Below are 27,664 nucleotides of genomic sequence, written 5' to 3' on the forward strand. Positions count from 1 at the left end.
AGAAGGAGGCTGCGATATCACGGCCGAAAAGTCCCTGAGGAGTGAGCCAGTGGATAGGCGTCTGGGGGCCAGAAAAGGGCAATTTGAACCGTGGCGAAGCTGCGTGGGCAGCGTGAAGTGAGAATCCGTAGAACGAGGGCAAAGATAACGCCACAGGGAAGTGGCAGTCCTTGGGGCCCACCCAGGAGCGCGCAGCTCTTGGGCGGGCTCCCTATTGGCGGGCGTGGCCCCGGGGCGGAGCCACTAGAAAGCCCCGCCCACTTGGTCTCCGGGACTCGGCGAGCTTGACAACCCAGTGGAGTTCCTGAGGCGGACTTCGTCTCGGACTCGGTCCTGCAGCGCCTCTAGGCTGCAGATCCAGCTCCTACCACCTGTGCTTGGCTCCACGTCCAGAGAAGCTGGGAGGAGAGAGGAGAGAGGGAGGAGGCGAAGGGAGGAGGAAAGCGGCAGCTTACACACGCCTTCCAGTCCCTCCACTCAGAGCAGCCCAGAGACCGCTGCGGGCGCCGCTGCTATCGCTGCCACCGCCGCTACCACCTGAGGAGACCGCCTGGACCTGTCGCCCCACTGTTGCCCCTCCCGGCAATTCTTTCCTAGCACCAGGCTTTTTATGCGCACTGCCACTACCATTATTATTATTATTCCAAGAGAAGGAAAATAACAGACCAGCTAAAAAGAACCACGTATACCTTTCCGAATTACTCAAGTGTCTCCCGGGAAGAGAGGGTCGCCGGTCCCGGGAGGAGCAGCCGAAGGGGCCAAGGGCGGGTGTTGAAGGGGAGACAGGAGGAGTTGGGGCACTGCGTGGTGGAAAGTTGCGGGCGGCGGAGACCCGAAGGTGCAGCGCCACAGCCCAGGGGGCGGTGTGTCTGGGACAAGCCGCTGCCCGCTGCGTCCGGACCCGCGAGCGCGCGGGCAGCGCGGGGCCGGGGAGGACGCCCCCTCCTGCGGCGCGGACTCTGTCGGTGGTCCCCGAGGAGGAGGAGGAATATGGCATCGAAGGCGGCCTCCTCCTGCCGTCTGGTCTTCTGCCTCTTGATCTCCGCTGCTGTCCTTCGGCCAGGTAAGAGCAGGGGGCCTCAGAGCAGCCCCAGGCCGACCTGGGCCGGGAGGCAGTTTCCTAGGTCCCCGGCCCGGGGCCTCGCACCCCCGGGGAGGCGCGCCGGGGCGCGTGGGGGAGGTAAGGGGACGGCGGTGCGGGCACAGAGCTGGCCTTGGGTACCCTCACCTGTGTCGCATATTTGGGCTCGACCGGGTGGCTCAAGTTGGGGCAGCGACTGGGGGGACTGGATAAATCTCCAGGAAGTTTGGGTGCGGCCGGGGTCGGGGCTCCGCGGGACCCACGGGCAAGATTCATCTGGCTCTCTCCCCTTCCCCCCCTGCGGCTCCAGCCTGGGCGGCGAGCTCTCGCCCTCTGACAACCCCTCCAGTCTCTGGATATCAAAGTCCACGTCACTGCGCTCTGGGCAGTTTTCCTTTCGCTTAGCTCTTGGAGGCAATAGCTCGCACTTTTTCGTGATAAATCCCCTGGTAACTTCCCGTGGTGAGAGGCGAAGCGGGGATGGGAGGGGGAGGGGTAGAGGAGGAAGGGAGGACTTCAATCACTCGCTTTTAAAAACCTCCTAAAGCTCCGACCGTGGTTTGGACGCCGTCTCCCCCATTGTCTGGGTGGGGGGTGAGAGTAGGGGCGATGGCGGGCAAAGAACGCAGCCTGGACTGGAATTCGCAGCCAGGTTTGTGAGCCCTTCGTGAGGGGGTTGTGGATTGTTCAGGACCTGTGACCTAACCTCAGTTCTCAGTTCTGTATTGAGCCTCATAAGAAAAAAAAAAAGGCAAAAGCCCCAACAATTAATATATCTCGCCCGGGAATCTCTTTCCTTGCCCTTAGGGACATCCCCTGGCACTGTCATCCTGAGACCCGCCGGGTGGCTGATGTGAGTTGACCCTCACAGGGCATTCTGCGTGCTCGCCGTCGCTTGACAGAGCAGCAGGTTAATTTTTCGCTAGACTTGAAGATTTGGGGGTAAATTTTTTTTCTCCCTTTGAAGTTTTGATCTCTAGCCCCTCGTAGACAATTGCAAATAAAACTCCTACTTCTTGTTATTTCGGCTTCTGTTTGTACTCTTGCCCCTTTCTTTAGTTTTTATCAAAGAAAAACTCACTTCCTTTTCGCGTCTTTAATTTCTGCACATCCCTTCAGTTGTTGGCATGCTGAGGTCAAAGAAGAGGTTTGAAAGCCTCTGGAGCTCTCCCAGAAAAGCGGGGGAGAGTGGGGCTCGGGGTTAGAGCCTGCAGATCCCTAGTGTTTGTGAACTGCCGCCGCGGTGTGTGTTAGTGGTGGTGTACGCGCGAGGTGCGTGCCCCCTCCCGTTCTGATCTCATGTTTAAAGTTCCATTTCGAGTCGAGGTAATGAGCTCACCTGCTGTTTTGAGGCCAGAGCAAGAGGCGTCTGTGACAGATCAACGGCTCTGGGGCTGGGACTGTGAATCGAGAGTCGAACCGGATTTAAAGCAGGTGGGGGGGGGTGAGAACCCCCGGGGAGGTGGGAAGGAGAGAACCCCCGGGGAGGTGGGAAGGAGAGACCCTCCTGGCTTTGGCACTGTACGTATTTCACTTTTTCCTGATCCCAGTGTCTGGTGTGGGAAGGAGGGGCACTCATTCTGGAGCCGAGGGGAGAGAGGAGGGAGGATGAGGGTTCCATAGTTTGTTCAGTGCGAAGGTCCACACGCCCACAGTCCCACAGTTGGTTTTCGGTTTAACCCCCTCGCCACTTGGAGAGCGTAGTGTCACCTACACCACCACGCTCGGACCACAGGCGCACGCCCAGTTTCCTTTTCCGTGCCGGAATTTATTTTCAGTTGGGCCACCTCAGAGGACAGGCTTTTCCGCACATGTGACTGCTAAAAAGGGAGAGGTTCCTCTTTCAGATCTTCGCGGCGATTCTTCTGACGCAGCAAGCTCGCGCGTTTCTAGCCGGCACCCAGCTGCGCGCTTTCAGCCAGCGGGGCGGGCTCTCTCGCCGTCGCCCACCCGCTGCTGATCTGTGGGTCAGGAGACTTAGACCCTCAGATCAGCGGTTTCCTTGAAATTACCCGACTGGCAAATGCGCCAGATTTTCGGTGCGGCGCCAGTGTGTTTTAAAAGAAAGAATTATGGTACTAAAAGCGCCACGTCCAGACTCAGGATGCAAGTCCTGGACGGCAAGTGCCTCTCCTTCAGAGGCTTCTGCACCGCTGAGCCCGGGGGGGATGCAGCACCAATGGCTGGCTTAGGCAAAGGGACTAACTGGCCCGCCTGCAGCCCTTCATTTCCGGAGCGGTTTTGATAGTGTGTCCAGACCTAGAGAACAAAAACTAGAGTTTGTGAAACTGCCTCTGCAGGTCTGTTGGTCTGTAGTCGCTACGTAGCCATGGATATATTTTAGGCATGGCATGTTACCTGTTTTGAAGGCAGGAGGAGAATTATCTATGAACCACGGAAACTGAATTCAGAGATGAAGGCAACGAAGTATGTGCTCAGCATCCGAGGGAGCAAGAATTTTATTATTCTCGTAGAAAGAGCGTCAGCCTGTGGTAACATTTTGTATTGCTTTAAAAAAAAAGGCTTTCCTTGATTATTTACAAGGAGATGGGGGCCCTGAACTGTTTCTTCTCTTGGGTCATCTGTGTGCACCCCCTCTGGAATGTTTCTTAATTGCTCACTGATAAAAAGTTCATTCCAAGACGTAAACACACTTAAAGCTTTTTTTTCAGTGGGATATCCTGTTTGGAATGTATCCGTTTATCTCAATAGGCCTTGGGAAGAGCATCAATTCAAATAATGTCCTTTCAGACTAACTGATGTGGGATTATTAAAATTTATAATTTCAAAACTGCAAACTGCTTAGTAGGCAGTAATACTGCTTTTTCTTTGATGATTTATTTAATCCAATAGCAATTTATGATTTAATGGGGCACTATTTTCAGTAGCCTGCTTTCCTAGGTTTGTTTTGGGACCATTTACCTTCAGGCACTTGAGCAAGTCATTTCACCATTTTGGGTGTCAGTATTCTCATGTGTAAGGGAAAGGGTGGACCAAGGCTCTGCTCTCTGAGAGCTCTGACAGCTCAACCATTTGTTTCTAACGACCTGGGGTAAAAAACCCATTTAGGCAAGGCAGAGTCATTTTCCAACTGTATTTTTCTAATGCTTTCAGACAGCCTGGACAGACACGATTCATATAAGTTGTATTACTAGAAAAATGTAAGTGGCTCCCAATTGCTAGTTTTCCGTCTTTTTTCCTACTTTTATAAACTCGTATCTTGTGATTACTCCTCCAAGCCTGAATAAGGCTATTAAAAAAATGTATACTGGAGAGAATTAGTCTCCCATTCTCCTGGGAAAAGAGACCCCAACAGTCAGAAAGGGCTTTAGGTCGTAAAAAAAAAAAAACCCATTTATGCAACCCATCCCTTCTGGAAGACTGGCTCTATTTAAACTTCATATATAGTTCCTAGAATAAAATGTAAGTGATGGTTGGTGCTAATATGTTTATGTGACAAAGCCTTATATGTACACCCTAAAAAGGCTCCTAAACAAAGAAGTTGATTTGCTCCATGGTTGTAAGTACAATGCAGAAGGAAATAGAAAATAATAATGCTTTCCCATTGTTTTCAAATCTATAGAAATCCAAAATATTTTCATGACTAGATTCCAAACTTTTTATGACTTTTTAGAAAATTCAAACTAGCATATCTTTTTAAATAGAAATTTAGAAGAAAATGCTTGTCTACTGTGGACTTATTAAAAAGAAGAAAATCAGTAAAAACCTACTTTAAGACTCCTAAGTGTCAACAAAAAATTCTTTATAATGGAGTCAGTACTCATGTGTTCAGTTTTTAGCTGTGCTGCATAAGAATGTTGTAAACTTGGGGGAAGTTATTTTTCTACTCCTTTTTATTTCCCATCTGTAAAATTATCTCCCTATGTAGTACATTGTTCTGATTTTGGTGAGATTAGTGACTCCCTTGCTCAGCATTTTGAATTTTTCAAGTAAAACATGCTATATTAAGACTTTTATTATATTCTTAATAGAATAACACTCTTTAATTTATTCCACTTAATTATCACTTTGACCATTTTATTAAAAGCAGGCAAAAATGTTTCTTTTGTTTTTTTCTCCCTCAAGTTTTCATGACACTAAATATAGGCCTTTGTAAAACTGAGCACTAAGTTGTCAGCATTACTGAGTGTAAGATGGCAGCTTTTTGTCATATAGTATTTTAAGTGCTTTATAATCACCTTGTTTTATATTCCCAAACACACCTCTTTTTGTTCTGGCCATCTATTTCACATAAAACATCATCAAAGAGTTCTAGCTCTCTGATACATGCAACATGTTATCCCAAATACGCAGGAGAGCAACATAGGTACAGCTCTGATAAAAGAGTATCTCTGTGCCTGTGTGTATACATGGAAACTTAAATTTAGTTCTTCTCAGAGTGTTAATTTTATTCTTCACTGTTAGGTTTTCACAAAGGCCCATTTTATTTCTCACACATGAGTGTATGTGGCATATTAAGACTTGAGCTAACTCACTGGAATACTAAAGAAAATTTTCTTGGGAGTGCTGCATGATGAATTAATATTTATTTGATTATTACTTTTGGATATCAGCTCCTTTTTATTTTCAATAAAATGTCCAGAAAAATGTCCATTTATATTTCTCATTACTTTTTTTTTATTAGGGCAGAAGTTTCCTTTCCCTGTGGAGAACAAAGCCAAGACTAAAATATATCGTCTATATTTAAGAAGAGGATATTATAGGCTCTTTGATAAGGTTAAATCCTACAATTATTACAAGTATCCCTGTAGTGTACAAAATGTTATCATATATTTGGAGTTACTGATATTTTCATCCAGCTAATTTCTCTGTTTAAATAACAAAATTTATGTTCTTTCCCCCCAACCTTATTAGACAGAATACCATATATATTTCAGCTAGGACTAGTTCCAATTGTGCTATGGTATTCAGTAATTGTTTTATGGTAACCTATTATCATAGCCCATTATTGTAGTGTATGTTCCAAGACTGAAATTAGCTTTAACTGCTTCCTCTCTTATTTATCCAGTCAGTTCTCAATTATCCATTCCATTCAAGGGGCAATCAGAGTTGTGCAAAATCCAAAATAGTTTCTAATCAAAGGATTACATAATTCAACTTTGAGTTGATGTACTTCAATGAACATGACTGTGTCTGATCTTCTAAGAATTCATAGCATTGCAATAAAATTAAACAAAATTGTGGGATAATAGACTAATCAGAAATTACTCAGCTGTCCAGTTTCCCTGGCTTGCTTCCTTGCCTTTTTTCCCCTAAAGCTCTGTTCTCTATCACTCCATGATCCATACATCCTGGTATATCCAAGGCACTCCTGGTTTATGCCTGGTTTATTCGATTATTAATGGTACCCTTTTTACTCTCAAAAGTGCAGTTTGGATGGCAAATTAGATGATAACAATAATTATTAATGACTTGACTGTCTATGTGTCTGTCTTAGAATACTTAACTATAAGACATTCCTCATCCTGACAAACTGAATATTTCTAGCCTTTTTTATTTAAGTATCAGCTATAGTGAAGTATCAATAAGGGGTTATATGCCTCTTTAATGTCAAGTATAAGAGAGATATAAGGTTATGGCTGGAACCCCAGAATATTGTAGTAGGTGTGGAACATTAAGGATTCCATGGATTGGAGTGGAAACCGAATCAACCTGAGATGCCAAGAGAATAATGATGTTTGAAATTCACCTGGGAGCTATACTTAGCCATGCAGTTATCTAGGGAAGGCCTGTTTCAATTTGATCCTGAAATCCTTTCTTAGCCAACTGCACAATTCCCATTCTGTTCTTCTGTGAGGTTTCTCAGTAGCTCCACTATCAATTTAGATCTAAAAATAAATTACCAAGGATGTCTATAAAATTGAAGGAGGGGCTTCCCTGGTGGCGCAGTGGTTGAGAATCTGCCTGCCAATGCAGGGGACATGGGTTCGAGCCCTGGTCTGGGAAGATCCCACATGCCGCAGAGCAGCTGGGCCCGTGAGCCACAATTACTGAGCCTGCGCATCTGGAGCCTTTGCTCCGCAACAAGAGAGGCCGCGATAGTGAGAGGCCCGCGCACCGCGATGAAGAGTGGCCCCCGCTTGCCGCAACTAGAGAAAGCCCTCGCACAGAAACGAAGACCCAACACAGCCATAAGTAAATAAATAAATAAATAAATAAATATTAAAAAAAAAAAAAAAATTGAAGGAGGGTCTCAAGTTTTTTTGTACATGTGAACTACAGTTGTATCAGTTAGATATGGTGACCTGACTTGGGACAGCCAACAATATAGCCAGAACAGTTGGTGCCAAGACTGACTATTCCTAATTGATCACCCACATGTTATTTGGTTCAAATATCTCTGAATGTCCCAGATATTCAGAAAACTCCAAAAGCAGATGGAGGTAGGAAAGGTGAGAGGGTACTATCTAAGCACACGGGTAAAGGATGCCATAGATTTGTCCTTAATAAGACGGATTGAAGGGAGCGGGCATTGGACACTGTGGCTAAAACTCTTGTCAGCATATTCCCAAGTACTTTCCCTAATAGTTGGGAGGTTTCTGGCTATAAAATTTGCCTAGCTCCAAATCAAGCAAAAAACAGAAAAATAAGTCTTGCTACTCTTATTAAAATTTTGAACCACAGTGTATCAGTTAACTATGCCACGTAATAAAGTACTCCAAAATATAGCGGTTTAAAACAGCAACTATTTTATGTAGTTCATTATTTTGCAGTTTGGCAATTTAAGCTGGACAGTTGGGTGCTTTTCTGATTTTAGCTCCATGCCATTCTACTGTAGTCTGTCTGTTGTTGTTCAGGAAAAATTAATTCTTCTCCATGGTCTTTCATTTTCTAATAGGCTTCCCTAGGCTAGTTCTCTTGATGGAAGTCTACCTCTCACGATAGTAGTGAGGGGTGTGGCAACAGCAGGGATCCTTACTGCAGATCCTCAGCCCCATATTCACAGTCTACACCCTCTTCTTCCAGATTATTGGGCAAGAAATATTATAGAGGCTCATATATTATAGAGCAGTGTCCAATAAGAGTACTGTTTCCTACTGCTCAAACTTTTATCTTCCCCAGGAATAAAATTATGGAAAGTGTATATGTGTATGTGTGTGTGTGGAGGGAGAGAGAGAGAGAGAGAGAGAGAGAGAGAGAGAGAGAGAAATTGAAGGGTTAAAGGCATGCAATTCATGATCAGAAGCTAAAATGTGGTAGAAGAGGGGTTATTGGAAAAATGAGAAGGTACCTTAGATGTCTATCTTGTTCAGTTCTCGTATTTGACAGCTGAGATAGATGAAGATACAGGTAAAGAGATTACCTAAAATTCAGTAGAAGATTAACCACCATTTTTAGAGACAACAATGTTCTTAGTTTGATGTATGTTTAGACCCATAGGTTCAAGGTTTTGGAGCTATGAAGAACCTTAAAATTACTTAGCTACTTGCCTAAGGTCATATTGTTAACCAATCCAAAATTAAAACTCTTGTCAATTAACCATTCAACGTATAATAATAGCATTCAATAAATATTTATTGCACTCAATATGTGCAAAGCATTGGGCTTGGTGCTGGGGATACTGCCATGAACTAGTTACTAAATAACCAAGGTCCACTGTCACTCCAAGAAATTATGTTCTCTCTGGGAAACAGACATCAGTCAACTAATTATATAATTATTTGCTAGAACTTTTGCTAAGTACGGCAAGGACACATAAAGAGCATTTTACATCAGTGTAGCCAAATTTGGTCTGGAGTTTAGGAAAAAATCAGAAAGGTTCTTTCAGGAAGTGATATCTGAAGTACGAGATGAGAAATAATCAAATAAAAGATATGGGCTGAGAGAATGGGATGAGTGAAGACACTAAGGAGGAGGAACATGGCTCTAACTCCTGGAGGTGACCAGGAATTTCTTGAAGTTGTTCAAATACTTTTTTTGTAATTTCCCTAATTTACTTACCAGTTATGGGGTTCAGAAGAGGATCTCTTTGATTTTCTTCAAATGCTTATATATTAGCGCATATTTGCATATAAACTTCCCACCCTTTAAACATATCTAGTGAGAACGTATTGTACCTTTCCTTTTTCACTTTGCAGCACATGTTGGAGATTAAGAGAATATCTAATATCAGCACATATAGCTCTACCTCATTGTTTAACATGGTGTATTGGTGTTTATTGTACACACCATAATTAACCATTTCACCAGCTCTTGGAAATGTAGATTGTTTCTAATCTATTTGTTGCAAACAATACGGCAGTGGACATCTTAATACTTGTTCTTGTCCATATGAGCAATTATGTTGGCAGGAAAATGTCTTAGAAGTGAAATTGCTGAGTCAAAGAATATGTGTATTTTTTGTTTAGAAAGAAATTCTAAAATTACGGTTCAAAGGGTATATACTATATTGTATATTTGAAAGTTGCTGAGGAAGTAGATCTTAAAAGTTCTCATCACAAGAAATGATTGTAACTATGTGTGGTGATGAATGTTAACTAAACTTATTTTGGTGATCATTTTTGCAATATATACATCTATCAAATCATTATACTGTACACCTAAAACAAATATATGTCAAATATATCTCTATTTAAAAAAGAGTATCTTTAGTCCCAGCTAAAGTATATGGGGATGCACCTTCCCCATACTTCCTCCATAACTCTGTACTATTACTATAACTTCTTAAAAACCAGGATAATATGTTTGTTCTTATTATTTAAAGTTTATGGAAAAAATGAGAATTATAGGAGTAATAATAGGCACACACGCTCATATGTAAGGCAAAAGCTATAGACAGATTTGTGCCTAAATTTTTACACATGAGATGGAGCCACAAATGCAGGAAAGAAGTGCATTTATTATGAATTATTATCATTGCTCTTTCCACATAAGATGGGTAACTTTTAGAACATAAACCATGTAATTGTAAGCCATCCATTTTAGAAGATTCATACTCTGTGAGATGAGATTAACTGAAGCAGTGGATTAAGAGGCAACAAGATGTGAGCCTTAAGAGTAGTTGATAATGTTTTTCATTACACAGATGGTTTCCAAATATTTGTGTTTGTTCATTGTAGATGCAATATACGTCTAACTAATGCCATTTTGTAAACCCAGTTTAATAGGTTTTACTAAACAGACTTCAGTTATTTTTAAGTAAATCATATTTTGAACATTTCTTCCAACAAGTTTGTTTTAACAGGCTTGTCAAAATTGTTTATGAGTTGATAAAAATACCATCTTCTGTAAATTTATTTTAAAAATCAGTGCTATTAAATGTTTCACCCTGTAATTTTTGCACCTATTGTGAAAAGGAGTAAAATATATTTTTATAGTTACTTTTATTTAAAAAAAACATAAAATATGTACATGAAGAGTTTTCAACAAGCATATGCTGAAGATAGATTTTTAAAACAAGGCAACAAACACTCATAATGGACTTAATATTAGTATGTACATACTGTAATTTTATGAAACTAAAGCAGTTTCTGCTTAGCATTTAGTTTTAAATGTCCAAACTTGTGGCATTTATACTTCATTCTGCAAGCATTTTCTCTATGTGGTGATAGGTATGACACTTCCCAAGAAAAGTGTTTATGTTGGCCATAAGGCATAAGTTTTATATTTTTGCAGAGATGAGCATGGCTCTAAATATGAATAATGCTTTTGATATCAGATCTAAGAGTAAAATGCAATACATATTTGGATTTACCCTGTTGGATTAATCCCCTACTCAACCCAACCCCAGTATATGGTAATTTAGTTCTCAAATAGAAATTTTCCTTTAGAAATGACTTATTAGCATATGATAAAATTGCTTTTCTTATCATACTAGAATGGCAAATAAGTATCTGTTTATTAAAACAAAACCTGCATCTGTTCAGCTTTTTTTCTCTTTGCTGATAAGAAGTATGTCTTCTTTCTAAAATAAATGATGATAAAACAGTAAAAAGAATAGAGTTTCCAGGTATAGTTTAGAGGTTATCATTTTTTAGAATTGATCCTAAATGTTCAGCTAGAAAGGATTTGAACTACCTGAATAGTTACTCTTTTGTGTACAGTGTGGCTATACCTCAGTGGTATTAAAAAATAATTGCTTAATTTTTATAGACTGTCAAGGCTTACAGATTTCACAGACTGTCAATACATAGCATATATTCCATTGCACAAGAGCTCAAGAGCTTGGGCTCTGGATCAGAGCATTAGTTTGATTACTGTCTCTTGTCTTTTTTTCTCTTCTGTAAAATGAGGATTACAGTACTATCAAGTTCATTTGATATGAATATTCAAAAAGATAATGAGTGTATGGTGCATGTCTCAGTGCCTGGCACACAGTGGACTCTCAACCAATAATAATCATTATGAATCACATTTTTAAGTAATCACAATATTATAATAAATGCCAGTTTATTCATATCAGAAAAATATGTGAAATACCGTATTTTACTGGTTGGTAGATATATTTAGTTCCATTAAACTACATTTTTGAGTTTCCATAACAAAATTGGAATTCATATTCTTATTAGGATGTATCATAGTCCCAGTATCTGTCAAATAACTTTTTAGTTTTACCAACTCAAGGAAAACAAAAGAAAAACGCAAATTGAAAATTGCAGCCTTAAAATGTAATTTCCTGCAAACAAAAACCGTGAAAGAGAAAGAACACATTCTAAAATTATAGACATATGTAATTTACAATATTATTCTTAGAAATTGATATTGCATATGTGCTTCTATAATTTGAAAGGTACTAGAGCTTAGAAAGAGAAAAAATTTACAATTATTAGAATTGTTTTGAAGATAAAATTATGATTTTAAATACAAGGCATATTTTCTCAACCATAATTCAATAGAGGGAGCTCCACTACTTTTTTTTTGTGAGCACTGGAGGGTGCTTCTATTAATTATGATTTTCTGGTGACCTCTAATTTAATAGTGAAATTATTAAAAATCTGTAATTTTAATATTAATGTTTTTTTGAAATTGAATAATATCTTCCTCTTGTTAATGGAATTCAAAAAATGCTTCTACAAATAATTGTTTTAAAACCCTAGTTCTTAGTTCCCTATACCCTTTGGATAATAAATCACTAGAAGAAATTAAAGTAGGTATACTCTTGAGAAGCATACTTTAATATAGCAAAGCATCAAAGGAGAACAAAGTTTATTTCCAATAAAATAATGAATATTTTGATAATACTTTTGTGGTATCTATTAAGTGAAAACAGTTATATATTAGAATAGGAGAAGAAAAATAGTATTTTTCTCATCCTGCCTAGATTTTTAATCAAGTGATTATAGATTTCTATGTGGAAATGGCCTATACTCATATCTTTCCCTCTTTTTTATTTTCCCCAATATCCCCTTGATTTAGATAACTCCAATTATATTTTCAATCTAAGTTGATATCCATCACCTGTGTGACCCTGACAATTCATTTACCCTTTATGAGTTTCACTTTTGTCAAGGAAGTATTGTCTCATACGATTTTTAAGATCTTTGCAGCTTAAAAATTCTAAGATTCAAAATTATACATTGATTTAGAAAATTTTATATAGGTTTGAATCAATGGTAAGCAATAATTTTTACTGGAGGTCAAATTAAGGAAAAAAAGGTTTTAAATGATGATCCCCATTTACTCTTTATCCAAAATGGAAATTATGGTTTTGAGTTCTGCAGAAAATTGCATAATCTCACACATAGACCTCCTAATTTATTTCGAAAATGCCATCAGTTAAAGAAACGGCCCAGTTCTCTGTTACATATAAGAATCTCCAAAACAGAGACAGATTTTAAACATTTCATATTAAAATTAGATATGTGCTCTTGTGGCGGTGCTAGTAGGGCTGCCTGGGATTGAGGCCTGTAGTTTATGCATTACGGTTTTAAGCGTTCTTTAAAGTAAGTGCTGGTTTTATTTAGTTTTCTTTCTGTGATAGATTAGAGTTTGAGAATGTGGCTTCTGGAGCCAGACTGTGTGGTTCTGAGACCTGTATCTCCACCCTCCACCCTCCCAGCCGGGTGACACTGGGCAGATTGCTTAACGCGTCTTCTGTCCTAATTTGTGCAGTAGGGACAAACTCATTCAGTAGTATGACTGTCAAATAATACGCTCTCGGGGCTTCCCTGGTGGCGCAGTGGTTGAGAGTCCGCCTGCCAATGCAGGGGACACGGGTTCGAGCTCCGGTCTGGGAAGATCCCACATGCCGCAGAGCAACTGGGCCCGTGAGCCACAACTACTGAGCCTGCGCGCGTCTGGAGCCTGTGCTCGGCAACAAGAGAGGCCGCGATGGTGAGAGGCCCGCGCACCGCGATGAAGAGTGGCCCCCGCTTGCCGCAACTGGAGAAAGCCCTCGCACAGAAACGAAGACCCAACACAGCCAATAAATTAAAAAAAAAAAAAAAAGTGCTGGTTGAAAATCAACTTTAAAAAAAATAATAATAATACGCTCTCAATAAATTGTTAGTATTATTGAAATATTTAATTTCAGTTAATCTTTCCACCTTCCCGCAAATACAAATATAAACCCAGCTTACTCCGATAAGTACATAAAATTGACAGCTGTAGCTCCTCCCCACTCCACCTTTTTTTCCTACTCAAGAAGTGGAATATTAATGAGAGTGATGTCATATTATTTATTGGGCATAACCTTGAATCTATTCACTATATAAAATAAATAAATCATTCACAAATGCCTAGACTTTATTCATTAATTATTAGTATCATATTCATGATGACACAATTCTTATCTGATAATGAAACATCATTGCATTGTGATCCTGTGGTTGAAATCTAAACAGAGGTAAAATTAAGGCTAAAAAAGAGACACCTTGCAGATTGTAGTTCACAATGCCTGAGAGCATATTGCTGTTGTAGGTCATTTCTGAAAGTTGGCCAGAGGTAACTTAGGAGTAAGAAAATGTGTGTGTGCTTATAACAGATTTATGTAGACTCTAGATTCTGAGTAAAATAGAGTAGTGATCATAAGCAGTTTTAAGGAAGTGAACAAAATAAACAGTCTAAAGTTTTCCCAAACTTCAGTCTAGTGCCCCTCCAATCTCTTCTCCCCTCTGCCATTAAAATGAGTAAGATATGAATAGAATCTTGTAACTGCTCTGCTTAAAATACTTCAATGGCTCCCTGTTACAGTAAGGATAAACTGCAAACTTCTTAGCATAGCATTTAAGGTCCTTCATGCATTTCTCAGCACAGTCTTTCTTGGAAGTCCATGCTCCAGCCATACTTCTAATTGTGCCATGGCCTTCTTGTTTCCTGTGTTGTTATTCATGTCACTGTCTTCTTCAAGCACTCTCTCTGCACCCTCCCCCATCACCCTCCCTTTGCCTGAAAAATAGCTAGCATCTCCACCCTTCAGAACACAGTTTAGACTCCATCTTCTCCAGAAATTCTTTGTTGATCGCCCTGAAGTGTCCGTTCAGTGTAGTTCCAGAGCTAATTTTACTTATTGCCTATTGCCTGTTTATTCATTTCTCTCTACTTAGAAGATTTTTGTGTTCTAGAGGCAGGGGCTATGTCTTAATCTTTATTCTGCTCAGTGTCTACTGATATACAGTATATCCCCAGTACATATATGATGATTGAATAAACACATTAGTCAAAATTAGAAATATCGATTATTAATAAAGCCTACATATATTCACATATGAATTAGAAATATCTGTATTGAGATAATTTTTCAATTGCTTTTAAAAATGTAATTAGAGAATGACTAATCTCCTGAATTATGGTTCTTTTTAAAAAAAAACAACAACAGTATTTGCTGTATTCTACCCAAACTACATACACAGTGAAGTATAAAAAGAAATGAAATAAAGTTAGACTAATTTTTCTTCCAGGTGTCAATCCAGATTAACATAAAATAAAAACCTTAATAACTGTCTTCTTTGAGTTTTCATAGACATTGAACATTAAATGTAAGATCATCCAGAGAAATACAAAAATTTATTTAAACTGATTTATTTTTTAAACTAAGTTTTTCTAGGATAATTGTAGGAACACATTCTCAATAGGCAGTAAACGACTGGTAATATTTTTATTTCTCCTGGTTTTAATTCTTAGATTAAACCTTTGGATCAGGGCATTTTCCTGAATATGGCAAAAATAGTATAGAAAAGATTTCATGAGAAGTTGATCAATCATACAGGCAATATTGAATATATTTGTACCACAGAAAATATGTGTGTGTTGTGGACCATGCCTTGAATGCTGTTAACAGTAAAATATCGAGATAATTCGGAGAAAATCTAGTGTTACTTTTGCAGAAGGATTTTTTTATTGACGAATTAAAAGAATTCAGACACAAACCTAAGAAAAAATTGAAAGATTTTGTTTTTACTGAAAAATAAACCTTGTGCTCTTGAAACTGACATCTTTTCTCTGGGCAAAATAATCTAAATCCTTATAATCTTTTTAATTAAAGTCTTTTTTTTTTTTTAATAAGCCTTTATTTATTTATTTTTTACTCTACTTTGGATCCTTCCCAGTTGTTCTGAATTTTAACTTCCCTATGGTTTTATTCCCCATAGAAAACGTTGTTAGTAAATTTTTACTTCTGTGGTCTGATAGTCAAGTCCTGAATTCCCACAGAGAAATTCTAATATTTTTCTAATATGTTATAAAAGTTACTTGTCCATATAAACCAATATAAACGCAACATGTTGTCACTGATAGCTCCCATGTATTGTATACCTGCTGTGCTCCATGCACAGTAGTACTTTACAAAAGAATGACCAATATATTTGTATAATCAATTTTAAATGTAAAAACTGTACTTTTTATTTTATTTTTTGAATTACAAAATACTCTCACTTTCAACCTTTACAATATAAGACTTTGAATGCAGTATAGCGTATGTATCAAAAAGTAATCAGAGCAAAGGTATTATCAAATAAAGCCAAGTAAATGAGACTTTCTCTTTCTTTATATAAAACTGGTCGGGCCATACCAATGACCTGTTAAGAGTCTGGATTAATCAAGTAGTCTACATGAAAATTATTATTTTTTATCTCTTCTACTTGAAAAAATGTTACCCATTTCTATGACAAATATTGCATGGATTCTTGGGTTCTAATATAGATTTCACATTAATGATATTGTGATCCAACAAAATAATCTTCCCACAGACATGTCAGACAATATAAAAATAATAGAGCTTTCACTTTTCCATGGAAGCAGAATCTAAGGTTAATACAATGAAATAATTTTCCTCATCAATGAGCCTTATTTTATTCTATGTGAATAGGTTTAAAAAATTAAATTTTACTATAAAGGGTGTAATTACAGGAAACGTTGAGTGTTCTGTATATGCTGTAGAGGACATGTGATACTTAAGGGGGCAGCTTGAGGAAGGTACAGGAGGGAATGAGTGGATCTCTCTACAGAGAGAAAAGAGAGACAAAACCTGAATGCTAGCATGAAAGAGAAATTGCTGTTTAAAAAGAGATAACCACAGATTGCTTACATGGACCAGTAACATCATACTATAAAATAATTTTTCTTTTCAGCTCTGCATGTAGTTGATAATACACTCTAATAATTCCAAATTTGAATCTCTCTTCTCAATAACTAAAAATCACTTAATTTTTTATCTTGGAGAGGGGAGAACAATGGCTGGAAAGAAAATTCTTACAGAGAAATTTTGATGTAAATCTCTGTTGAAGTCCAGATACTCATTGACCAAATTTAGCAGTGCTTATCAAATTCTACAATAGCAGAATGTGAATTCATGGTTCCTTATCAAAGTTGAGTAATTCTGAACAGTCTAGGGCATATCATTTAATAGTGAACTTACATAAATATACAATACATCTGTCAGTTTCCAACTGAGCATATTTGTGTATACTCAGATCTTTGGTGAGTGCTAAAGGCTTATCTATACAGATTCAGTTCCCTGAACCAGTGAGACTCTAGTAAGACAGTGTTTTTGAAACTACTCCCCCCCAGAGATGGATGGAACATATACTATTAATATAGTATTGAATGATCTGCTCTAAACCTAGAGATCAGTGGGCCTGAGATAAGACTTGAGCATTGGGATTTTATTTCAAAGAGTGGGGCTGGGCTGGAATAAAGAGTTTACTTCCCAAGTGTGCAGAGGAAGTCAAAATTAGAGAAATGAGTATAACAGAGAGATGAGTGGGTGACTAGTCAAGTTCTGGACAGGGAAGTCTGATGGGTGAACAAATCTGAAGGAAGAAGAAATGGATATTAAAAAACCAGAGTTAGGAAGACAAAACTGAACCAGTGAAATGTGTTTGGTTAGAACAGGTGCCTCTACATCTGTTTGGAATCAACTACGCAATGGTTCATGCATGGGCCAACTGAATAGAAATATTCAAAGCCATAATAAACTGCAGATTTGTTTCTACTTACAGCTTCCCTCTCTTGGTTTATTCATAAAGAGAGAGCCCAAACAAATACATTCTCATTGGCTAGGGACATTATTACCCGTGCTTAGATTTTGCACGACTTTTCCCTACATCCTACCTTCCTACCCCTTTTCCCTGTGACCTTTACCGCTAGACATCAGACCCCGCTTCCTGAGAGCCTAGACTTAGCCTATCATCATATTAAAGTAAATATATATGTTTAGTTGCTTTCTTAGTGAGTTGTGGATTTTTTTAAATTAAAATTATGTGGAAGGTGTTTATTATTTCCTATCGAGTTAGGCATATTTATGAGAAGCATACCTGTTGGGACACAAAGCCCAATTCAGGAAGTACCAAATAACTGGTATCACTGTATGCCTTTTTCAAGCACGGTCTCCAATGTTTAGAATGCTATCCTTCTGAGCTTAATCCTTTAACATGAAAACAAATATCAAAGGTAGTATGAAGAAGTTATCTAATAAACATTATTTTCCCAATAGTTTTAATCTCACTCTGGTTAATATCATATTAAGTGTTAATGATACTTCAGATTGATAAGTTTTGAGTTTTATCTTCTCTTTTCACCTCAGATTATTTTCTGGATAGAAATTTAGAGATTTCTCCATAAGAGAAATAGAATAGCTGAGGAGTAATTACATTTTCCACAGCAGTATTTAGTAGTCAAACAGGCTGAGCTTCCAAATGAGTTTGCTATAGGAATGGCAGGAGGAAATAAAAGTAATAAACGATCCTCCCCGCCCCCCGCAAAAAACCCCAAGAAACCGTCAAACAAAGCCCAGAAACACTTCAAACATAAGATCATCCTTTACTTTTTTGTTGGTTATTTACTTTGCCTTCTGGAAATATTGCACAACCTGTTAGCTTTTTCTCTTTAGATGTTTGCAGGATACGGAATGTACTACTAAGTTTAAAAAAAAAGACATTGATTCTCACAGCAGAACCAGTGTGTACTTGTTAACCACATAAGTACACTGTTAAACATAGTTGCTTCACAAATAATAAAATAAAATGAAAAAGAAGTTAAGAAAACAGGCCCCAAACAAACAGTTCATACACTCCACTAACTTTATTTAGTAATTAAACTAGAAAACATTTAATAGTGAGTGTTGGTTTATCATTGTTGAATCACTAACAGTAACCAGGATCATTGTGGTGTTAGTAACAGTGACCAGGAGCTTTCCTACTCTGTGAGGCTTGACTGCCAATGATCAATGGCAGAGTGATGTAGAAGACTGGAGAGGGAATATGAGCCCCAAGTTTCGGTTCTGCCTTTGTCAGCAGCCCTGGGATTTTGGTTAGTCACTTCATATATTTGTTCTTTGTTTCTTTGCTTGTTCAATGATGATATTAGGCCAGAATTGGGTGGATTTCCTTCCATGTGATTATGTGTTGTGTGATTTAATGCCATTGCCAAATAAAAAGGATCTTTGCATTGTATGTATTATTTGTTCTTCTTTTGGTCTCACCAGCATGCTCAATTAAGGGCTAGCCATGTAACATTTTGCAGATTGAGATTCCCACAGTGGACCATAAATAAAATAATGTCATAGAAATAAAGAATACAGTATAGACAAGCATTAACAGTGTGTGAAATTATGATAGACAAGGAGGGATACAACTTCTCCCCTGTTCAACACTGAACATACTTCATGAGAATACACTATTATATTTCATTTTGGTCTCAATATTTTAAATAAAGATGTAGAGAAATTAGATTTGGTTCAGAGAAAAACAATAAACTTGATTAAACCTTATACAATACAGGTTCTGTGAGGAAGAGTTAACGTCTGGAGAAGGAAGGGGTAAACTGTGAATTAAAAGCTGTTGTGTGGGCTTCCCTGGTGGCGCAGTGGTTGAGAGTCTGCCTGCCAGTGCAGGGGACACGGGTTCGAGCCCTGGTCTGGGAAGATCCCACATGCCGCGTAGCAACTGGGCCCGTGAGCCACAACTACTGAGCCTGCGCGTCTGGAGCCTGTGCTCTGCAACAAGAGAGGCCGCGACAGTGAGAGGCCCGCGCACCACGATGAAGAGTGGCCCCCGCTCGCCACAACTAAAGAAAGCCCTCGCACAGAAACGAAGACCCAACACAGCCAAAAATAAATAAATAAATTTAAGAACAGTTTAAAAAAAAAAAAAAGCTGTTGTGAAAACACTGATCCATGATTCCCTGTCTTCACAGACAGCTGTCCCACACCAATAATCACAAAACAGGATTCAACAGCTGAAAGAAAAAGCTAGTTCCTTGACTTTGAATTTGCTGCTTTTGAGAATGACTGAGAGACCGCTATCGCTGATAGTGTTACAAAATGTTATAGCCAATTGTCTGTCTGGGATGTTTTATATGTATTCCATACTCAAGGCAGAGATGTTTCTGATATCTCTTTCAATGTAGAGATCACTATGAAAGGATAATAAATTTGGTGATAAATACTTCATTTTTCTTATCTGTAAAGTGATAGAAACTGTAATTTAAGATCCCTTCTGGTTCAAATTGTCTATGATTTTTGAGTGTTGGGATGTTGGATCTACACCTTAGCTTAATATTTGATTGTAGAAATATCCTTCTAGGAAACTTAGTTTAAGAGACCAGACTTTTCTTTCTTTTTCTTTTAAAAGATAAAATGGGTAGATTTTTTAATTTTTTTAAATTTATTTAATTTATTTATTTATGGCTGTGTTGGGTCCTCGTTTCTGTGTGAGGGCTTTCTCTAGTTGTGGCAAGCGGGGGCCACTCTTCATCGCGGTGCGCGGGCCTCTCACCACCGCGGCCCCACTTGTTGCGGACCACAGGCTCCAGACGCGCAGGCTCAGTAACTGTGGCTCACGCGCCCAGCTGCTCCGCGGCATGTGGGACCTTCCCAGACCAGGGCTCGAACCCGTGTCCCCTGCATTGGCAGGCAGACTCTCAACCACTGCGCCACCAGGGAAGCCCAAAATGGGTAGATTTTGAACTTAATAATTATTGCAATAGATTCCAAATGAGTCTAACCACACCCTGTGGATCTTTTAGCTCTTTCAGGCTCAAAGTCCTGAGACTTTACAATCAAGATATAAGGACTATAAATTGAATGGTTATATTAAGGATTTTGTGAAAGAAAAGAGAAAGAATGAATAACTGAAACAAGCTACTTAAGTGGGCAAGTTATGTAATGTCTCTAGGTCAGTTTCCTTATCTGTAAAGTGAAAGGAATAATAACAATTATATCAGAGTTTTGTTGAAAGAACTAAATGAGAAAATCTTTGTAAAGTAATTAGCAAATTGAATGGCAAGGAGTACAGGCTTCAGAAATGTTAGCTATTACTGTTAATACTGCCATTATTATCAACATCTTAAATAATGTTTTAATATACCGTACCTTCCATGAAAGAGTTTAAATATGACACATATTCAAATATAATAGATAAGAGGAAAAAATTTTCATGTAAAGTGGAAAATTATCCCACTATAATTTTCTTTATCCTTTTTTATTAAAAATATAAGGATAGTAAGAAAAATGTGGTGACAGAACAATGTATATGATATGCTCGTTTGCATGAAAGTGGAATGTCTTTAAACAGACAAAAATTTAACATGCCTGTATACACATAGCTATTTTTTTCTGAAAAATATACAAGAACATTTAGTAATGGCTGTCTCTGAAAGAGAGGGCTGGGGATATGAGATAGAAGGGAAACATTTTTTTTTTTAAGTGCATATTCTTTTATGTGATTTGAATATTTATAATTTGTGTATTATTTTTAAATAAACTACTAGCACAAAGATCATTATAACAATAGTGCTACTACCAAAACTGTAGAAGAGATACATCTACTCAAGTAGTAATGTATTTATTTTGAATTGAGAAATTAGAACATTTCATTGCATATAGTGCTACCCATGATTATAAAATTTTAGAATAACAGTTATACTCATTTTTGCATGTTTCTTGCTTCTCTTTCTCTTCTTTAGGCGCATGAAAGTTTTCTGATTTATTACAGTAAAACTACAAATATATTGGAATTAAAATAACCCTTCATTTTTATTAACATTTTACAAAATAGTAGTCCACATTTAAGTTTAAATCAATTTAAGGCAAGACTGCAGAGTTTGCTTGTTGACTGGCGTTTTGAAGTGATTTGCAAATACCAATGTAAGCCTAAATGATGCCTACTAAAAGATTGTTCAGACATATAGTTAACGAATTCACACCTGTGTAGACAAGAAAGTAAGCATGAGAAGAAAACATACAAGAAGAATTTAAATTTTGTATCAGTAATAATTTTCTGACACCAAAGTTGTTGAACCATGTTTTATGAAATGGATAACTTTAGAAGCTTGTGGCATCGTAGTCCTGGAGAAATGTTTCTCGGACTCTTGTGATGCCAATAATTAGGCCATGATCAAATTCATTTGTGAAATGGTGCACATTTATATGCACTCTTAAAATTCAGAATATAAATAAACTTTGCTAATGCCTGATGTAAAGAAATTTGTTTAACATTGTTTAATCTGGTATGTGACTTTACACTTGGAGAACCAGTGCTTAGGAAACATTACTTTAATCACATTTACAAATGAAATATATTACATTAAATATATTATGCAAATGAAACATATTTTTCCCAAATTTAGGATTATTTGATTTCTGGTATCATCTAGAACTATATTTCTGCATTAAAAATAAAAATACAACAACAGAAGAGCAAAACAGCCTGCAAAAGAAGCCTACAGTTCATTTCTTTGAAGCTGCATATAAGATTTCTTCATAATTTGGAATTTATATCATCCAGTTTTTAATTTTAAGCTTACTTAAATTATGACTAATTTTAAATTTGGGGAAGTAGCCAATTATAATTGTATTTTTTAATTATTTTTTGCCTGGTATGCTGAATACTTAGCATCTCATAAATGGAAGCTAGAGGCCTCAGGGATTATCAAAGATATAACCTTACTACACAGAATAGAGAAAAATTGCATTGCCAAACTATTTTTATCAATCGTAGAAAATTTCGAAGCATAAATATCTGCAAGTAAAACATTTTTGTTATTCTAATTTAAGGACTGCTTAGAGGAATGGAAGAATATTAAATCTTATCTCTTCATTGGAGGAATTTAGCAGGGCTAAATTCTGTGAGGCAGAGTTAACCCTCCTAGCAGTCTTTGCAACAATAAAGGATGATTATTTTCAAGTATAGATTAATACAAAACATGTTTATAACTCACCTGAATCAAGGAGACACCACTTGGCCACAATCTCCTTATAGCCGTTATCTCTGGCATTTTTCAGAAACATCACTCATAAAATGATTCTTTTCCATACTGGCCGTCTAATGGTGTTTTACTTTTAGATTGTATTCTGGCATTTAGAAATCCAAATTGGTCTGATTTCTAGGCCCTCCTTTGTATCTGACATTTAGTTCACAGCTAGTCAAGAGCTAATTCAAAAGAGATTAGACTTTAAAACACATGTAAACGTGTTTTAAAAGAAACAACTGAAAGAATAAGATACTAAAATTAAGACAGGTAGTAAAAGGTTCTCAGTTTTTTTATTGAAAATATAATGAACACCTGCCTGTAGGTAATCAACAATTCCAGACTATTATAACTGACCTCACTTGTCAAGTATTGAAGCCAGGCTGATTTAAGGAAAAGCGCTTTCAATTTATGAGCTGGGATGAATAGTATATGAAAGGCATTATGAATCCCCTCAAATTGCCATAGTAATCCCGTAGCTACAGGAGCAAACAAAAAGGCTTTGTGTGTTTTTAAAATATAGTTCTAGTCCATTTCCTCAAGAATGCCACATCAGTAGCCAGAGTCCTACAGCACTTTCACTGAGTATGGCAACAGCATGTAAAACACCTAAAGCTGAAAGAATTAAAATTAATTCTTAGATCACTGAACCCACTAAGAAAGTACAGAATAGTTTGGGGCAGTGGGTTGAGTGTATTTAGATCCTCTTTTCCTTTTCCGTGTAGTCCAACACCTGACTCACTGCCTGTGTGCATCTGTCTGAGATGACAGTACCTAAATTGGACATATGAGCAAGGAGGGAAGCACAGGCATCTTGGGACATTTCCAGTTGGCTGCTGTAGACACACACAGGCCTGGCCAGCCAGCTACCACCCTCACTCCCGGATGCCTGGGCTTTTCCATCTTGAAGAGGCACATGGCCTCTCGATCAACATTTCTTCGCTTCGTTGCTACCATTTACATTTACTAAGGCCTCAAAGGTTTCCTTTAACTCCTTCAACCTAGGCTGACTTTGTAAAATAGACGTTTGTCCTAGAGGATTTTTACTAAGTTATCACTGTTTTTAAGAAAATGCAAGATATGAAACATATTCCACAAAGTACTCCAGAAAATTATTATTTTCCTTATTTCAGAGTTACATTGTGTACACTTAGAACTACGCAGCTCTACGGCCTATGGGTCTCATGCATTTATTGTCATGAGCAAACTTATTTAGTCTGGAAAATTGTTTTTTTTTTCATTTTAAGATTAACTGCAGCCATACAGAAAGTGTGGCAGGCCAATAACTATATTTTGGAAAATTATTTAATAATTCATTAGCTTACAGAGATTGCCGTTACTTTTTCTGAATCCATCATAGTGGCCTTATAAGGTTTTGCTTTATGTTGTTATCCTTTCCATTAATGTGAAAAGTAGGAGTAGTTTTATAATTGGTGAAACAAACGCAGGGTAGGTAATAATAACCAGGTTCATATAGAGTTTTTGATAAGGTTATAAACTGGAAGTGTGGTAAATAAAGCATGCACCTCATGCCACAGAATTGCACCTAAAGCTTATCATAAGTTAACAATCAGCATCTGTGATTTAAATTTTAATCAAGTGACCTTCCTGCCAACTTACTGACAAGGGATTTGTGCTATTGAAATTTTTTAACAATTACTTTGGACTTTTTTATAGCTCTCCATTAAAAAAAAAATATTTAGTGACCACAACAGAGTACACTTTTACATTTTATGTTGAATCATATTCAATGGAACTTTTTCATAGTGATGTTCCACATATTGTCACCTTCATCCTGTATAGTAAAATAGATATCTAGAGCTTTTTGTCCTTGGAGAAAATACAGAAATGTAGAAATCCAAAACAACAAATAGACTCCTACTTCTCACATGTAGATGTTTTTTCGTACTTTCTTACTCTGTATACTCATGTTATATATTTGTTCTATATGATTTCAAGTGACTTTTCCACATTGGATTTCTATTTTAGATTATTTACCCTGAAAATATGCTTTCTCTTATTAAGTCAAAAGTAATTAACTAAATATGACCCATGATTCTGGTACCTGTGTTGCTTAGGAGCTTTTATGGCAGTGACAGTGGTCTACTTGATCTAGCTTAAGCAAAAAAGGGGATTTATAATGAGGGTACAAAAAAAAAAAAAACTCTATAACAAAGGGAGATGATACACCTAGGACTTAGAACTTGGGAACTAAATAGAATCAAGGGCATGAACGCTGTCAGTTCTTGGTCTTCATTTCTCAGTTCTTGTTTGTCTTTGTGTGCCTTCCCTCTTTCTACAGACTATCCTATTTTGATTCTAACGCTGAAGGTTAGTCTATCTCCTGGATTTAGTTCTCCTCCATTCAATAAACTAACCGTCATGGTTTGCCTAGTTTCAGTTCCAAATTAGCATGGAAAGGATTCTTTTGGGCTCAGCTTGGATCAGATACTGACTTTGGACCAGTCAACTAAGATTGGAGGAGGGGAAGTTGACAGGTTTCTGTGCAGTTTCGTGAAAACTGGGCATGTGGTAACAGAAGGGACTGAGCAGGCAAAATAATACTTGCTTATTACAGCACTTTTAATTTAATTTAACTAACCTAATGTTTATTGGACATCCATTATGAGCATGCCATTGCATATAGCTATTGTGTTGGATAAAGATGAATAAGATACAGTTTCTGTATCAAAAGGTGTAACAGGACAGAGCAGCTACACAAATCATTGGAGTACAATGCAGACAGAGAATGGAGAGAAATAGGAGGTCAAGGAGATAAGACGTTTGATCCTCTTGAGAATATTTGGAAAAGAAGAGATCTAAATATGTATGTGGGTTAACAGAAAAGAAGGAGCAAGCCAAAGGGGCAGAACTAAACTGGGAAGCAAATGGGGATTGATTGAGCAAACTGTTAAAGTTGGAGGAGGAGAAGCCAAGAAATGGGAGAAGAGTGCTTAGGAACTTGGGCTTCTTCTTCAAAGGTGAAAACAAAATATGGATAAAGGCGTTAGTACCAGTTGAATTTTAAAAGTAGATCTGTAGTGGACTTAATAAAGTTTTTGACATTCTACGGTGATATCTACTCCCTAGGAGTTAAAATATGATAGAACCATCGCTTTCTTCACTGCCTGGTCCTCTGTTTCTTTTGTTCTTTTCCCCTGTCCTGGATGCTCCTGTTGTCTGCAGTTATTGGCATAGCTAACCCCTTAGAAGACATTCAGGAGAAGAGATTGTTCCCTTACAGGTTATCATTCCTTTCCAAAGGTCATGGCCTCTGGATTCATTTCGTAGCAGTTTTATAGTTCTTTTGTTATACACCAGCATGTGAAATAGTAATTTTTATAAAAAGGGACTGTATATCTTTAGGCATTAAGTTGTTTGTTGACTTTCTATTTGTTGGCTTTCAGCCAGTTTTCAGATCATGGTGACAGGTTTCCTATTGCAGATGAATTAATTTTTTGAAGTAACATTTTTGTGAGGCTATATCAAATGGTGTGCTAGAGTTAAAATGTATTACTTTGCCCAATTTCCCGTTTTCTAGTAAAGTTTATAATTCAAACAAAAATACACTAAAAACGTCTCCTAAAATTGTACTTTGTGAAATGATGATGGCCATTATTCTGCCCCTTGAGGCTCATAAATTATCCTCTTGGTATCTGTTCCCTTATTTAACTGGCAATATAAGTTTAGAGTTTACAGATGCAAACCTTACTATTATTTTCAAGTTTTTATTTTTGTTCATTCTCTGTAAACACTGATTTGAAAAATAAAGGATATTTTTTGCAAATTTTACACATGTATATATGAATTGAACCTATCCAAAATGCTAGAGTTATTTTGTGACACAAAATTTAATGAATATATTGTTATGTTGAGTAACAAGAAGTGATAGCTAAAAGTTTAAATGGATGACTAAATTTAAAAAATAATTTTTGCCAGTTATGGAGAATAATAGGTAATAGATTTTATTTTTCAAGACCAATCCCTCCTCAAATAATCCTCCCCCCAACAACACCAACAAAAAACCAACTAACTACCCATTCACAAATTCAAAACTATGTATGTAATGATTGTCACAATAACTTTTTAAAGAACATTTTGTTTTCCAACTACTATTGACTAATTTGAATAAGAACGTATCCATTTTAATGAAGCTTTTAAAAAAGCTTAACTTCTGTTCTATAAATGAAGTTATGTATTTGCTAGCACTAGAAATACCTAAAATGATAGCTTGGGATATCTTTTAAAATCTACTTTCTTTCAGAAAAAAGGTTTCTATTTTTAATGAATTCAATCAACAAACATTTGAGTGCCGGCCATGGGCTAGCCATTGTGCTAGGCTGGGCAGTGGAGATACAGCAGCAAACACAATATGGTCCCATAGAGCTTTCATTTCATTGGAACTGTGGTTCTCAAACTTGGACATGCATCAGAGTGACCTGGTTAGCTTGCTAAAACATAGATTGTTGGGTCCAGTGCCTAGAGTTTCCAATTCAGCTCTTCTGATGTGGGGTCCAGAATTTGCATTTCTAAGTTCCCTAATGTTGTTGATGCTGCTGGTCCTGGAACCACATTTTGAGAACAACTGTGCCAGAGGAAGGCAATGTTGTCTATCTACCCAGTGTCCAATTAGCCTACCTCCTGCTGACCCTCGCCCACTGCAGGACCCCCTTTGTAGTTATTTTCGGTAGTAAATATGCTTTCTGTAAATGCAATCTGGTGTTTGGATAGCCCACAGATTGTATAGTTGCTTATCAGATAATCAAGAAATTTACAAGGTCAGATAGATACAGTTTTCAAAGACAAAGCTACCTTGTTTATCCCAATAAAAATGTATCATCAGCATTATGGCTTGATTTCCAATTTAATCATCACTTTATTTTAACATAAAGCTTTTCTTTCTGATCTTTTGGTAAGCCTCCAGATTTCCATAGTCTT

At 37.7% G+C, this 27,664-nt stretch overlaps 1 protein-coding gene across 2 annotated transcripts in view; it reads left to right on the forward strand.

The window, feature by feature from the left end:
- Positions 1–359: 359 nt before the first annotated feature.
- Positions 360–27,664, forward strand: part of ALCAM (activated leukocyte cell adhesion molecule) — a 194,849-nt gene continuing 167,544 nt past the window's right edge. For both annotated transcript variants that reach the window (XM_061194146.1, XM_061194147.1), the window contains exon 1: positions 360–1,063. In XM_061194146.1, coding sequence (XP_061050129.1) covers positions 991–1,063 — 73 coding nt within the window. In that variant the 5' untranslated portion in view covers positions 360–990. The remainder of the gene's footprint in view (positions 1,064–27,664) is intronic.

This window comes from Eubalaena glacialis, chromosome 6 (genome assembly GCF_028564815.1).
Source record: "Eubalaena glacialis isolate mEubGla1 chromosome 6, mEubGla1.1.hap2.+ XY, whole genome shotgun sequence".
In the NCBI taxonomy this organism is placed as follows: Eukaryota; Metazoa; Chordata; class Mammalia; order Artiodactyla; family Balaenidae; genus Eubalaena; species Eubalaena glacialis.